A 14,235-nucleotide genomic window follows, 5' to 3' on the forward strand; every position below is an offset into this window, starting at 1 on the left:
TTACCAACAACTTTTATGATTTATTTCCAAATAAATCATTGAACTAATCCATGGTTCTACTATAGTCACCAAATTCTGAAACTTTACAATTTGATCACTAACCCGGTATTGAGGATGTTACAGGGGGCACCGGGAAGAAGAAAGAAAAAGAGAAGGAATAAAGAAATGAAGAATAAAAAAAGAAGAAGAAGAAGACGGAAATGAAGAAGGAAGAAATGAAGAATAAGAAATAAAAGAAGAATAAGAAGAAACAATCAAATAAAATTTATTTTATTTTGTTGATGTTTTAATCACTTACTTAGTTTAGATTAAATTAGTTTTCTTTATAATAATGTTTATATTAAATTGTTAATGTTATTAAAATTATTTTTTCTACAGATTCGTTCAAATGGCAGAATAAAATCAACTACTTCATCTTGACGCTTAACATATTTCTAGCTATTTGGGAGCGATTGCGTTATTATTATTTGAGAATAAATTATTATTATTAAATGGTATAAGTTTATTTTTATGATTAATTGATTAATTTCATGAATATTATAATTGTAGGAAGACGACCAGCGAGTCCTCCGTCATCGGCTCAATATTCCCTCTAAGCCACACCCTTTGATTGAAGATAACCTACAAGAGGTTGGATTTTATTATGTCACATTTGTTTAAGAGTATAAGTTGGTCTCGGGTTTGATCAGTGCATTGATTGAACGTTGGAGGCCGGAAACACATACATTTCATTTTTCATGCGGAGAATGCACGATAACCCTAAAATATATGGCCTTTCAACTTGGGGTTCCAACAAATGAGATGTCGGTGGTGATGAGAAATGATTACAATAATTTGGAAACACTTTGCAATGAGTTTTTCGGGCAGACGACATGAAGCCCAGATTTAAAATAGTGGTGTTTGAGGATGTTATGGTTGGAGAATCAATTTAAACTCTAACAAAATAGTACCCAAGAAGAAATTGTATATGCAACTCGAGCATATATCTTATAGTTTATTGGGGGAGTTTTGATGCCGGATAAATTTGGCAATCTAGTTCACACAGTATCTCCCGATTTGAGAAATTTTTAGAATACGCATCAGTACAGTTGGGGATCTGAGATATTGGCGTTCTTGTAACCTGAGATGTGCAAGGCGTCAGTAATCGTCAATAATATTAATACAACAGAAATTAGTGGATGTCTGATGTTGCTACAATCTTGGGCTTGACACAGACTTCCATTTTTAACACCGATAAGTCGAACATCGATTGACTTTCCTATTAGCATAATGTAATATTTATTTTCTCTATTTTAATTTAAATTCTTAATTAGAATGTATTTATTGTGATTAAAAATAAGTAACGAATATTTTTTTGATATACAAATAGAGGCATAAAATAGAAAGGACAGGATTAGTGCATAATAATATTATAAATTTTCAGTTTAAGATCAACATTTATAGAAAAAATGAAGGTATATTTTATAATATAATATAATAATAATACCATTTAATTTATTTCTTTATTTATAATTTTATAATTTTGCCTAATGAATTAATTTTTGGAGGCTTAATTTTATAATATAAATATAAAATAATATTTATTTATTCATAATTTTATAATTTCGCGTATAATTAATTTTTATAAATTTTAATTTTACAGTGTAATTAAAGGTCGTACATAGATGAATAAATTTTAGCGTGTGTGCCGGTAGATGTTTTGGATGGTTGTCAATATTGGGGTGATGTTACACCATTGATTCATTTTGCTTTTGTTGACATACAGTTTTCGGATCGAGTGTTGAGGCAGTTCGGCTGCCACCAACCTATTTCGCCCATTCCATGGGATCATTACCCCTTGCACAGATTAAATGGACGGGGCAAGCACAACGTGAATTGGGTTGCGAAGCACGCGAACTACATTAATGCTTGGAACAACAGAGCTTCATACTTGTCACCTCTTGATCCAATTCAAGATGATTTTAATTTTAAGACTTCGACTTACCTTCATTATTATTGGGATCATGGAAAGTCGTACCTGACGACGTTGGGAGAAAGGCAACAGTTTAAGAAATATAAGAAAAAATTTGGTAAAACCGATAAATTTATACCAAGTGGAAGTGGGAGTTCATCTCAACAACATGAAGCGGAAACATCACAATCGTTTGATGTTTTTTATGTGCCGACATACATACCTGAGTTGATGTATCCTCAGGCATCCATCTACTCTCCCATGTTTGAATCAACGAATGACTTTGAGTAAATGACATCTATGGTGTCAAATATGACTATTTGTCAGTCTACGTTTCCAAGAGGGATGGAAGAGCAAAGTGGTGGAATGAGAGAGCATAGTGGTGGGCATATATTTACAACACCAGCTTATATGTCCCCAATGAACGAGGAGGATGATTATCATACTCCTGAGCAACCACAACAGACACAACACATTAGACGTCTGCCTCGACATTATCATTCCACAACATCCCGTCATCGATAAGAACTATAAAGTCAATTGTTATTTGTATAAAAATTAATAGTAAATAAAATGTTATTATATGTTAAAATTAAATAATTACATTATATTAGTATTTTCTAAACATAAGTAAATATGTTTTTAGAAATTTTTTACCTCCACTTAAAATTTAAATTTTATTCTTATTATATTTTAAAATTAATATAAAAATATATTTTTTAAGGCAAATAATTAACCTTTCCCCAAGGTTGGTGGAAACGACTTAATATATTAAATTAAAACCTTCAATCGGGTGACGACACGTGTCATGATATTTAGCACTACTAACATATGACATGATCTAATTCAAAGATTAAATTAATTTTAATTTATGAAAATTAGGACTAAATTGATAGAATATGTAAGTAAAAGTGACCAAATTTGTAATTATATCAATTTTATTAAATTTTAAAAGTTAAGATGAGATAAAATATATAAATTAATTTTAATTTTTAAACATTACGACTAAATTTATAAAATATAAAAGTATAAGTGACAAAATGTGTAATTATATCAATTTTATTAAATTTTAAAAGTTAAGATGAGATAAAATATATATTTTTATGTTATATAAGAATAAAAAATTATATTTTTTAATAAATAAAAATAAAATATATATTTAATTTAATTTGATAATAAAATATATTTAATAAGTTAAGATAAAAATAAAATATATTTTTAAATTTAAAATACATAAATTATTATATTAAAAATAATTAAATTATTATAAAATAAAGTTAATTATTAATATAGTATGGTATCAAATATGTACATAAATTATTTTAAAATCAAGTTAATTATTATAAAAAAAATCAAATATTCGTTCACATGCAAACACATATATGATTATTGATGAAGCTTATATCTTGGTAGATCTGGACATTTCTTTTTTAAATGATCTTCACCCCTACATAATCCGTATCTCTTTGGTTGACCTTTCTCTCTAGCATGGAAATCCATATTGGTATGAATACGACTGGACTCAGGTCGATCCTTTGGACTTTTACGAAGCATTGGATTTGGCATCTATTCGTCATGTTCTTTTTTTGGCTAATATGATTCATTTGGGATCTGTTTGAACACATAGTTGTAGACATTTAATATCTTATGTAGGTGAAATCACTCATCAACATAACTGTATGCGCTTACACCAACATACATACATGCACCGATTGCATGAGCACATGGATATCTCCATGCCTGAAAGCGATCACAATTACACAATTTGTGTCGTAAATCAAATCTAAATGTTTGGTTTTCTCCTCATTCGTTGCGGCATATGCATGACACAACAAAAGTATGACCAACTCGGTCGAAATTATAAACAAGCATTAAGGTTGACAATCACTCATTTGCTTCCACCACTGAAGGAGCCCAAGTTTTACATCTATTAATGAGACACTCAATCTCCTTGCCTTTATCGGACCAAACCTTAGCCAACCTAAAGTATGCCTCTTTCACCACACTCGCTATTCGGAGATGACGTGTACCTTTTAACACTAAATTAATGGCCTCAATAAGGTTTGTGGTCATTTGTCCGTATCACCGACCCTCGTCGTATGCTTGCGACCACTCTTCTTACGGTATATTCAAAGCCCACTTCCAAACAAGATGATTATCATAAAATACCTTCAAATTCTCCAACCTCTTATCAAAATTTGGTCGACATTGTTCGTATCATGTTTCATAATATATATATTATGTTAAACCTCAATTAAAAAATCATATAAATCAATACAAACATGTTGAAATTAAAACGTACTCATGCTTACTATCTCGCTACGAATACGGACGTTATGAAACTGATCGATACTATTCTTACCAATATAGCTGATACAAAATGTGGGATATGCACGCGGAGGTATCCAATGACTTCTTGGTTGTTCAATTATCGCCAAAATGCATGTTCCTCAATCAGATATCAAGCAAACTCCATCTTTTAGAATGACATATTGGCATAGATTGGTCAAAAAGAAATCTCAAGCCTCTGTTGTCTCTCTTTCAACAATGGTGAATGCAATTGGGAAGATATTTTGTTCAACATCTTGTACAATTGCCATCAACAATACATGCTTATATTGACCATACAACATGTACCATCTACTTGGACGATACATTTACAAAATGGAAATCCTTCTATGCATGATTTGAATGCCCAAAAGAGTCTATGAAATATTTTCTTCCCTGGAACAAGTTGACCTTCTTCATCATATGCAGACATGGTTTGAGACTTTACTATGCTTCCCGAGATGAATCACTTCATTGCTTGTAACAAATGTTGTAGCTCATTGTACGATGTATCTCAATTTCCATATGTTAGCTTCATTGCCTTCATTTTCGCATTCCAAACCTTGTCGTATTTTACTTGGTATCCAAATTGGCTTCAAAAGATACAGCTAGCACTGAACAAGGGATCATTGGATTCTTTTTAACCAACACCTTCACGTATTCGCATATTATATTAAACTCCAATATTCAGTGGTATTGTTCGATTGAGTTTTGAAAAATGTGTAAGGACCATTGTACCTTGTTATGACTCAAGCATCGTGCCTCTGAATTTTGGACACTCTGATCTTTCATTTGCACTCTGGGTCATATTTAACACACTTCGAATATATGGTTTTTTTGGTTGGACTCTGCAACATGGACATCAACATGGCCTTTGATACAATACTCTTTGATCTCCAACAAAGCTTTATTTTTTCCTCTAAATTGCATCCCAACCGAAAATTCACAAGAATTTTCAAATGATTCAACCATATGGTATGGAGGTATATGTGGCATATATGGGAATTTTGGTGCCTCATCCCATCATAATCTATCTCGTACATGTGAGGGGTAGGTTGATACGATGTCAGAACTTCATCAGTAGCCAGGTTAGGTGCACCACCACAGTAAAAATTATCATCGTCGGCCAAAACGGGTTCCATAATTTCTTCATCTTCGTTGGAATCATCATGGATTTCTCCGCATCAATTTTCAGCATCAATATCAACAATCAATTCTAAATGATATATGTTTCTCTCCTTATTCTCTGTTGTTGCGGATGTTACACACCGACTTCATTTCCACTTTCCAATAGCGCCATAAAATTGTTTATTGATCTGTATATCGAGTCTTCAAACTCACTTTTGAAAGCCATTTGAGATGAATTTTCACCCATATTTCTTGATGACATAGGAACATCAGATATCTTACGTACATCAACAAATAACTCAATAACTACAATATTTGTCGACTCATGTAATCTAATCATGGTTCCAATATCATCATATTCTTTGACTCGTACTGCGGCATATCTAACTGGATTGGGACATACCATAAACATGTACTTCAAACATCAAATGTAGCTCGAATTTTCCTTTCTATCATCTGCTTCATTTCTACAAATGTGATGTTCGTTTTGAACATAATATTTATAGGTCTTTCAGAATGAAAAAACAACTCTGACCTCATTTTCCATAATATGTTCATTATAATGGACAATCGTGAAAAAAATTGTTGCTCTTTTTCTCTACAAATTCAAAATTTGTATTTAGAATAAAAAAAATTATGATACACTATGATCATAAATCGTAAAAATGATATTATACAATAAAAAATAATATTAAAATAACAACAATAGAAAATTTAACAACTATTTATAAAATTAATATTAACATAATAATCAATAATAAAATACATCAAATAAAATTTCTTCAAACTAAATTCACCGTTTTTTCTGCAAAAAAATTAATAAACTATTGGACTACTTTCAGACAAAATAACAGAAATTTAAACCAATTCATCATATAATACTTAATCAAATTAGAATAACGAAAGAAAAAAAACACCAAACTATCTAAAATGTTCCCTCTATCAATTGCAATTGTTGCTCCTATCTTTAGCTTTAGATGATCACTCCCGAGATCATTCTTACATGTATATATATAGCTAAAAGAAGTTCTTTTTTTATGTTCAACTTGTTATTACAGGGCATGGGTTAGGATAGAGATATTTGTTAAGCTTTTATCACTCAAATATCAGCTACCAGCTCGAATGCCAGCTCTTATCCTGCACCTACGTGATTGGTGCATGGGCCATGCAGAGTGTGCAGGGAGAGACGCCATGTGGGAGACACCTGGAAGGCACGGCATCTTCGAGGGGTTTTTGGGTGGGAGATGCCTGAAAGGCACGGCGTCTCCGAGGGGAGTCTGGGCATGGCTTGCGATGTGACTTTGCCCCATAAACGTATGGACAAAAATGTGTCACCGTTGGGCAGAGCTTGGACTCTAAGAGGATAATGTGTCTCTGGGAGAGACTGTAACAATCACCACATTTGAACAAATAATCTCTCCACAACATTATCCGAAGAATTATTTTTTCTCACCGCGTTATCCCACTAAATCAGCCCTCAAAATATATTCTTAAAAGTATACAAAGACATAACAATTATCGAAAATAGATTTTATAAATTTTAAAAAAAAAGTTATCCAATTCACAATAAATGAAATTGAATAATTCTTTTGGTTTGTTTAACTTTTGTGCAAGTGTGGTTTCATCGAGCTCTTTATGTTCTGACATTGATTTGGTGTATTATTTATCTTTCACTTAGATTTAGGGATGTTATTTTTCAATGAGACTCTTTATTTTTGTCTAATTTCATATTTGTATACTCTATACAATACAAACACACTTTTCCAAAACAAACACACACATCACAAACATATATTTTCTCTAAATTGAATTATTTCAAAGATATTATAAAAATGTTTTTCTTAAATTAATTTTTATTTATAACTTATATACAAAATATAAACAAGATGAAAGACAAAACAAATAAAACAAAAAAGTTGCAACATTTATCTAGTAATAAATTTTTAATTAATTAAAGGATTAACATTTCATATAATGATAGTTTATAATTTTATATACAGTAAGTAAATCAGTTGATGCAACTTCTTTATAAAATTATAAAATTAACTTTACTTTTTACGATATATCTCATCTAACTCATTAATGTTGTATAAAATTATACAATATAAAATTACCAATAACTCATTGGTCTATTGAGATGATTTATTAGATTCGTTAAACAATGTCAAGAGTTTAAATCATGACGTTTGTAAATGGAGCAAATTGAGTTGGGAGGGTCGCCCTCGCCTTTACAATATCCGATCTGGATTAGTCGATCAATATATCAAATATCAGTGATTAATTAAAAAAATATATTCTCATAATATTTTAAAACAACCCAAATTTAAAATTATGTTTTTAATTCAATTAAATATGTTAATAAACAATATCCGTTATACCCAATCCCATACTTGTGAAATGAATAAATAGATAATAACTAGAGTAAATTACGCGTTTAGTACTTAAATTATTAATTTTAGTTCGTTTTAGTACCCAAACTTTTATTTTTTTAAATCATACCTAACGTTTAGTTATTGTTTAATTTTAATACCTTGTTGTTAAAAACTTAACGGACGGACTGATGTGACATAGCTTCGGTAGACATACGACCAATCTGAAAAGTAGATCACAAGAAAATGAGGAGTCGACCAATATAGTCCAGTTTCAGGCTCATTGGACGATGGACCATGGAGATCGAAGGATGAAGAAATCGAAGAGTTCATCGTCGATTTGGAGAGATTGAGACGTTTCCCAATGAAACAGAGACAGAATCACGTTTAGGGGGGGTAAATATGTGCATGCTGGAAAGTTTGGACTTATCGGCCGACGGATGTGACAGTTGACGACTGTAGATGCGATGATCGAAGAGTCAGTCCGTTAAATTTTTAACGACGAGTTACTAAAATGAAACAAAAGCTAAACGCTAGCTATGGTTTTAAAAAAAAATAAAAATTTAAGTACTAAAACGGACCAAAACTGATAGTTTAGGTACTAAACGCATAGTCTACCCTACCAAAACTGATAGTTTAGGTACTAAACGCATAGTCTACCCTAATAACTATCACACAAAATTATTCAAGTCAGTAATATTCGAAAGCATTGAAGAGAAAAAAAAGGTAGAATTTTCAAACAATTTTACAATTAATTACTCTTTGTAAATGATTTGTTTTTATAATCAAAGAGTTATAAGAATTTATTTTGTATTTTACAAATTTATAATTTATTTTGTAAATGATTTTATTTTATGAATGATTTGTTTCTATATTTAAGACGTACTATATTTATGCATTATTCCATCTAGCCCTCCATCACGTTACATCATTTATTTAGTCTTAAATGTCTATTTATTACTAATCTAACCATAACAACACAAAATTATTATTTGTTGGTATCACACATTTACACTCATTTTAGCACCACTTTTCCACTATTAATATAATATCAAAAATCAAATGGTAAAACTAAAAAATGATCACTAAGTTATCTTAAAATGATATTTTTAAATACTAATTTAAAAGTTATAAAATAAACATTATATTTTGAATTTTGTTATAAAATGGACACTGCTCCGTTAGTTGTTAAGAAGATTACATGACACATTAAAATCAATGACTAATTAAATCTAAAGTTTAACACTCATTTTATAATTTGTAAACGTTTAGTGTCAAAAGAGCATTTTAAGATAGTTTAGTGGTCGTATATGAACTTTACCCAAAATCAAACTTGAGAGTCATATAATATAATTATGGTTGACTTTTTTGGGTTTTATCTAATTCACGACTAATCACAACCCATTCAATGCTCTGCTTCACATTGCCTGTAGTGGGCTGTTATTTAGTTTAGGTTAAAATCTATTTTCAGTCCCTAAACTTAAACAAAGTTTGAGATTTAATCCTTACGTCTAAAAACTTAAAAATTAAGTTTTCATATTTTTTCGAGTTAAAAACCCTAGTTCATTGATCTTATTTACATTTATTATCAAAAAAACATGTCAGTCCTGAAAATTTGATGAAGATAGTAATAGGATCAACGATTAAATTAAATATCTTAAATATTTTATAAAAATGAACTTTGTTAAAGTGTAGGAACTGCTAGCATATTTTAATCTTTAATCTATGTGTATATATATAGGAATATTTTCATAAATAAGAAAAGTATAAAGTGCAAAAACCGAGAGGCTGTCCAAGTGCAATTAAAGAACAATACAAGTACAAGTTCATTTTCAAAGAACTTTGGCACTCGACGAAATCACAAATAGAGCATAAATCAAATAAAAGAAACCAAAATTTCTATAAAAAAAAGCAATAAAAAAAAAGACAGACTGGTCTCTCTTAACTGAGTCTCTCGTTCAAACTCTGAGTTGAGGAAGTTCCAGATCTCGATCTCCTGAGTTTGAGAAACAATGGCGAAGCCGAGACATTCGCGCGTTCCCGGCCGGAAATCGTCATCTTCAACCATGTTTCTAACGGCGCTGATTATGTTCACCTTCCTGGTTTTGATCCTTTTGGCGCTGGGAATCCTTTCAATTCCAAGCAGTAATCCCGGCAGTTCGCATAAACCCAACGATTTGAGCACGATTGCTCATAACGTTGTTGACAAGTGAGTTTTTTCTTCTTTTTTGCTTCGAAATATTTTGGTTCAATTTTATGATGGCAATCTGGTAATTGTCCTGCTTGTAAATTTGTGTTCGTTTTTGGTATCGGAAGAAACGATTATGATGAAGGTGTAGGAGAACAATGGGTTGAAGTCATCTCCTGGGAGCCTAGAGCTTTTATCTATCATAATTTCTTGGTAAGTTTTATTCTTTTGTAGTCGAATACGTTTTTGCAATTGAAATTATTAGTTAAACGAGCATTTTTTTTAAATCAATCTTATAAAAAATTATGAAGTATATCCTAATATATTATTAGTTATTTCGCGGATCCATAAAATATAATATGATTTTTTTTCAAAAGTTTATGGAATCGTTCATGAGGATTAAATAAAAGGGAAGAAAATGAAAATCAGATACTAGAATGATAATGAATTTATGTCCATTTATCTTTTTTTAGCAGCTTCTATTATGAAAACGAATTTCTGAACTAGCAGGAAGCTAATTCTTTGTTAGATTAGAAAGATTCTAACCTGATCAAGGTCTTTATTTAATACTTTGGCAGTCCAAGGAGGAATGTGAATACCTAATTGACCTTGCCAAGCCTCACATGGAAAAATCGACAGTTGTCGATAGTGAAACTGGCAAGAGCAAAGATAGCAGGTATGTAATTATTAGTGTTATTGTTACATGAGTTTTCCACTGTATCTTTCGTAACTATTTGATTTCATCCGACCCTTGGTGTTTACATATAGAGTACGTACAAGTTCTGGCACATTTCTGCCTAGAGGACGTGATAAAATTATTAGGAACATTGAGAAAAGGATTGCAGATTATACCTTCATTCCAGTAGGTGTGTGCTATTTTCTGGATCAATCCAGATTATTTATTATTTCTTAAAGTCTTCTTTGAGCTAGTTTCTGGTTTTTAATTCTCTATGTATAAAGTTACTCATGTCAACAAAATCATATGCAGAGCATGGGGAAGGACTTCAAGTTCTTCACTATGAAGTTGGCCAAAAATATGAGCCTCACTATGACTACTTCATGGATGAGTTCAATACCCAGAATGGGGGCCAACGTATAGCTACGGTCCTTATGTACCTGTATGCGACTTCATAGATTTTTCCTGTATTTCTTATTCTAATGCATTATAGGTAATGTATTACAAGAAAGTTGACCTTTCTTATTTCTGGCTTATTTTTATCTATTTACAGCTCAGATGTTGAAGAAGGGGGAGAGACAGTGTTTCCTGCTGCAAAGGGTAATGTCAGTGCTGTGCCTTGGTGGAATGAATTATCTGAATGCGGAAAAGGAGGACTTTCTGTCAAACCAAAGATGGGTGATGCATTACTTTTCTGGAGCATGAAGCCTGATGCAAGTCTAGATCCTTCAAGCCTGCATGGTTAGTTGTAGTTACTAATTGACTAAATGACTAGCTCTGAGACATGTGATTCAAACTTCAGTTATATTTCAAAATAGCATTTTCATTTTTGAGATTCATGTCCCTTGCATTTCTTTTGCATCAATTGTTTATCAGAAGTTAATATCTTCGTCTTCATTCGTTTTTTGGGTTCATTTTTTATTTACTATTGTCATCCAGGTGGATGCCCTGTGATTAGAGGAAATAAATGGTCATCTACAAAATGGATGCGAGTCAACGAGTACAAGGTCTAAACAGCAGTTATAAAGGTAACTAATTTTTCTATCTAGCTATGAGAATTTACGCTGAAACTATAGGTCCTCTCCTTTATCTATGCCGCTTAAAGTAAACTAATGAATATTAACATTATAACATATGTAATGGAGGTCTACACCTTCAAGAACAACACAACATACTGTAGATGCTTTTGTAATGAATAAGAAAGGGTCTTGCATTTTACTCATCGTTCTTAAAGTCAGTGTATTTTAGAGTAATTCAAACAACAACTTGACAGCAAATGATGAATCTGATAGACATATTTTGTTAGGTGACAGGATTGAATTGAATTCCTTATTATCCTTGTTGTACTTTGGAAAAGTTGAAGTGAGAGCTCTACAACAGCTTGAGCTTGGAGCCTTCTTCTATCAGTTTCGGTGTAGTGATTTTCCCTGCTGACTTGGACACATGCTCAACTCTTTTCTTTTCTTTTCTCTTTGGTTTTTGGGTTTGTTTCCAGTGTTAGTAAAGAGAGCTTTTTTAATGTTACTAGCATCAATAATCATAATAGAATAAAAGTGTAATGCTTAGAAATGTAGCACAAATGAATGGATCCATGGTAATACACACAATCATTTATTTGACATAATATTACATTGCATTACATTACAATAGCTTCCTCCCAATTCTTCCCCCTAGTTTGTACTTTTCCAGATCCTCATGCCTGATTTGATTTCGTGCAACTGCAAATCCATATCCACCGGCCGCTAACTATTTACCCGTCTTTCTGTTCGGTTTCCTGTAGTAGCTATGGGTTCTTTCAATATCAATATCGACCTGCAACATTGCTAATGTGATGTTGCATTTTACATGTAACAGCTCCATCAGGATTCTCTTTGATTTCATGAAAAAAGGATTCATAAATTACAAAAAATTGTAGTCGAATAATTGTTTTGAATAAAATATAGAGTTGAGGGTCTCAATTAAAAAAATTTATTGCTAAAAATAAGAATTGTAATTATATAATTATTTTATAGTGGTAGTGGAGTATGAGGTTTGCATTTGGTCAAAAATCGAGTTAACCGAATGAGGAATTGAAAATAAAAATAAAAACATCATACAAAATTGAAGGATTAATTAAAAAAAACTCTATTTTTAAAAAGAGGAATTAAAGTTACATATGTATTTTATATCGATTTAGGGACATATCTTTCAAACTTGTTTAAAATGGATTTAAAATGAAAGATGAATTAAAAAAAATCATATATTAAACTCTAAAACGATTAAATCTAATTTTCTGATTTTTAAAATTAATAAATTTAAAATCAACTCAAATTTTAATATTAAATTACTAATTTAAACTAACTTAAATAACTTTGTTGAAACATTTTAATATTTCGATATAACAAATTAAGTTAAATGGATTTTAAGATTTTCCAAATGATTTTCTAAGTATATTCGATATAACTATTCGAATATCAAAACATTACTCCAAATATTTCAAAAATCATTTTTGATCCTTACTTAAAGTGTAAAATTAAGTTTTAATCATAAAACAATTTCAAAATATTTTACAAAGTATTTCGAACCAATTCAAAGCCAAAAATTCCAGATTACTCAGAGGGAACCGATTCCCCCCATAGGAGGAACCGATTCCCCCCTGAATGGTTTGGCTCCGAGATTTCCAGAATGCTCGGAGGGAACCGATTCCCCCCCAAGGGGGTACCGATTCCCCCCTGTTCAACGGTCGAAATATTTGAATTTTACACTTAGGGAACCGATTCCCTATGAGAGGGAACCGATTCCCCCACTGTCCAAGCTGTTTTATTAAATGTTTTCACACTAAAACGCTATAATTCTTCTCTAATTATCCCCAACGTTCAGAAGTGATCCAAGGTGTATTTAAGCAAGCTTAGAAGCCATTGATCAATAATAAGAAACATCAAGCAACTAGAATCAAGAGAGAATCAAAGAGAAAGCATCAAACCTCAAGTTTGAGCATTTCAAAGCCCATTTTCATTCAATATTCATTTTGCTTTCAAGAACACTTTTTGCTCAATTGTATTCATCTTTGAGTGTTTCTTTTCTTTGTTCTAGAATTGTGCAAACATCTTACCTTGTGAGGTTTTCTTGTAAGTTTGCAAATTTGTAATCTTCTCTTTGAGAAAAGAGTGTTCTCAAGAGTTGGGGTATACTCTTGAGGGAATGTAAGGTTATCTCTTTGGCCTCAAAAGAAAGAACAAATTAGTGAATTTGTTGGAAAATCCTTAGTGTGGATAGCTAAGGTAGTGACGTAGACTTTGTTTGAGAAAGTCGAACCACTATAAATCGCTGTGCAATTATTTTCAATTTTCTGCAAAAGCTTCCACAAAATTTTTATTGCCAATTCACCCCCCTCTTGGCCAATTTCGTCATTCGATTAACTCAACAATTGGCATCAGAGCCTAACTCATTTGAAGGTTTAATCGCCTCTTGAGTCGATCCGGGAAGAGTTACATCGATTACAAAGTCATCAATGGCCTCCACTTCAAACTTCGACTCCGGTCTCGATTCGATGCCCGTCAACAAGCCTCCTTTCTTCAATGGAGCTAACTATGCCTATTGGAAGAATAGAATGATG

General features: G+C 31.6%; 1 protein-coding gene across 2 annotated transcripts; it reads left to right on the plus strand.

Moving 5' to 3' along the window:
* The first annotated feature begins 9,662 nt into the window (after window positions 1–9,662).
* LOC120196444 (probable prolyl 4-hydroxylase 10) lies at window positions 9,663–12,300 on the plus strand. Of its 2 annotated transcripts, none has more exons than XM_039198249.1 (8): window positions 9,663–9,985; window positions 10,093–10,177; window positions 10,543–10,640; window positions 10,733–10,830; window positions 10,953–11,082; window positions 11,194–11,381; window positions 11,580–11,668; window positions 11,954–12,300. In XM_039198249.1, the coding sequence occupies exons 1-7, from the start codon at window positions 9,789–9,791 to the stop codon at window positions 11,651–11,653; spliced, it is 870 nt and encodes a 289-aa protein (XP_039054180.1). In that variant the 5' UTR covers window positions 9,663–9,788; the 3' UTR covers window positions 11,654–11,668; window positions 11,954–12,300. The 2 variants fall into 2 exon arrangements, with proteins under 2 accessions (XP_039054180.1, XP_039054179.1); XM_039198248.1 differs by having other exon boundaries at window positions 9,664–9,985; window positions 11,947–12,300.
* Window positions 12,301–14,235: the final 1,935 nt, after the last annotated feature.

Source organism: Hibiscus syriacus, unplaced genomic scaffold (genome assembly GCF_006381635.1).
Source record: "Hibiscus syriacus cultivar Baekdansim isolate YM2019G1 unplaced genomic scaffold, ASM638163v2 tig00117034_pilon, whole genome shotgun sequence".
In the NCBI taxonomy this organism is placed as follows: Eukaryota; Viridiplantae; Streptophyta; class Magnoliopsida; order Malvales; family Malvaceae; genus Hibiscus; species Hibiscus syriacus.

What these genes read in the sequence shown, in the direction of transcription:
- LOC120196444 (XM_039198249.1), top strand. Translation starts at nt 9,789, where the DNA reads ATGGCGAAGCCGAGACATTCGCGCGTTCCCGGCCGGAAATCGTCATCT. An exon ending in GCTCATAACGTTGTTGACAA is followed by an intron (nt 9,986 to 10,092) that starts GTGAGTTTTTTC and finishes TGGTATCGGAAG; the next exon opens with AAACGATTATGATGAAGGTG. An exon ending in GGCAAGAGCAAAGATAGCAG is followed by an intron (nt 10,641 to 10,732) that starts GTATGTAATTAT and finishes GTTTACATATAG; the next exon opens with AGTACGTACAAGTTCTGGCA.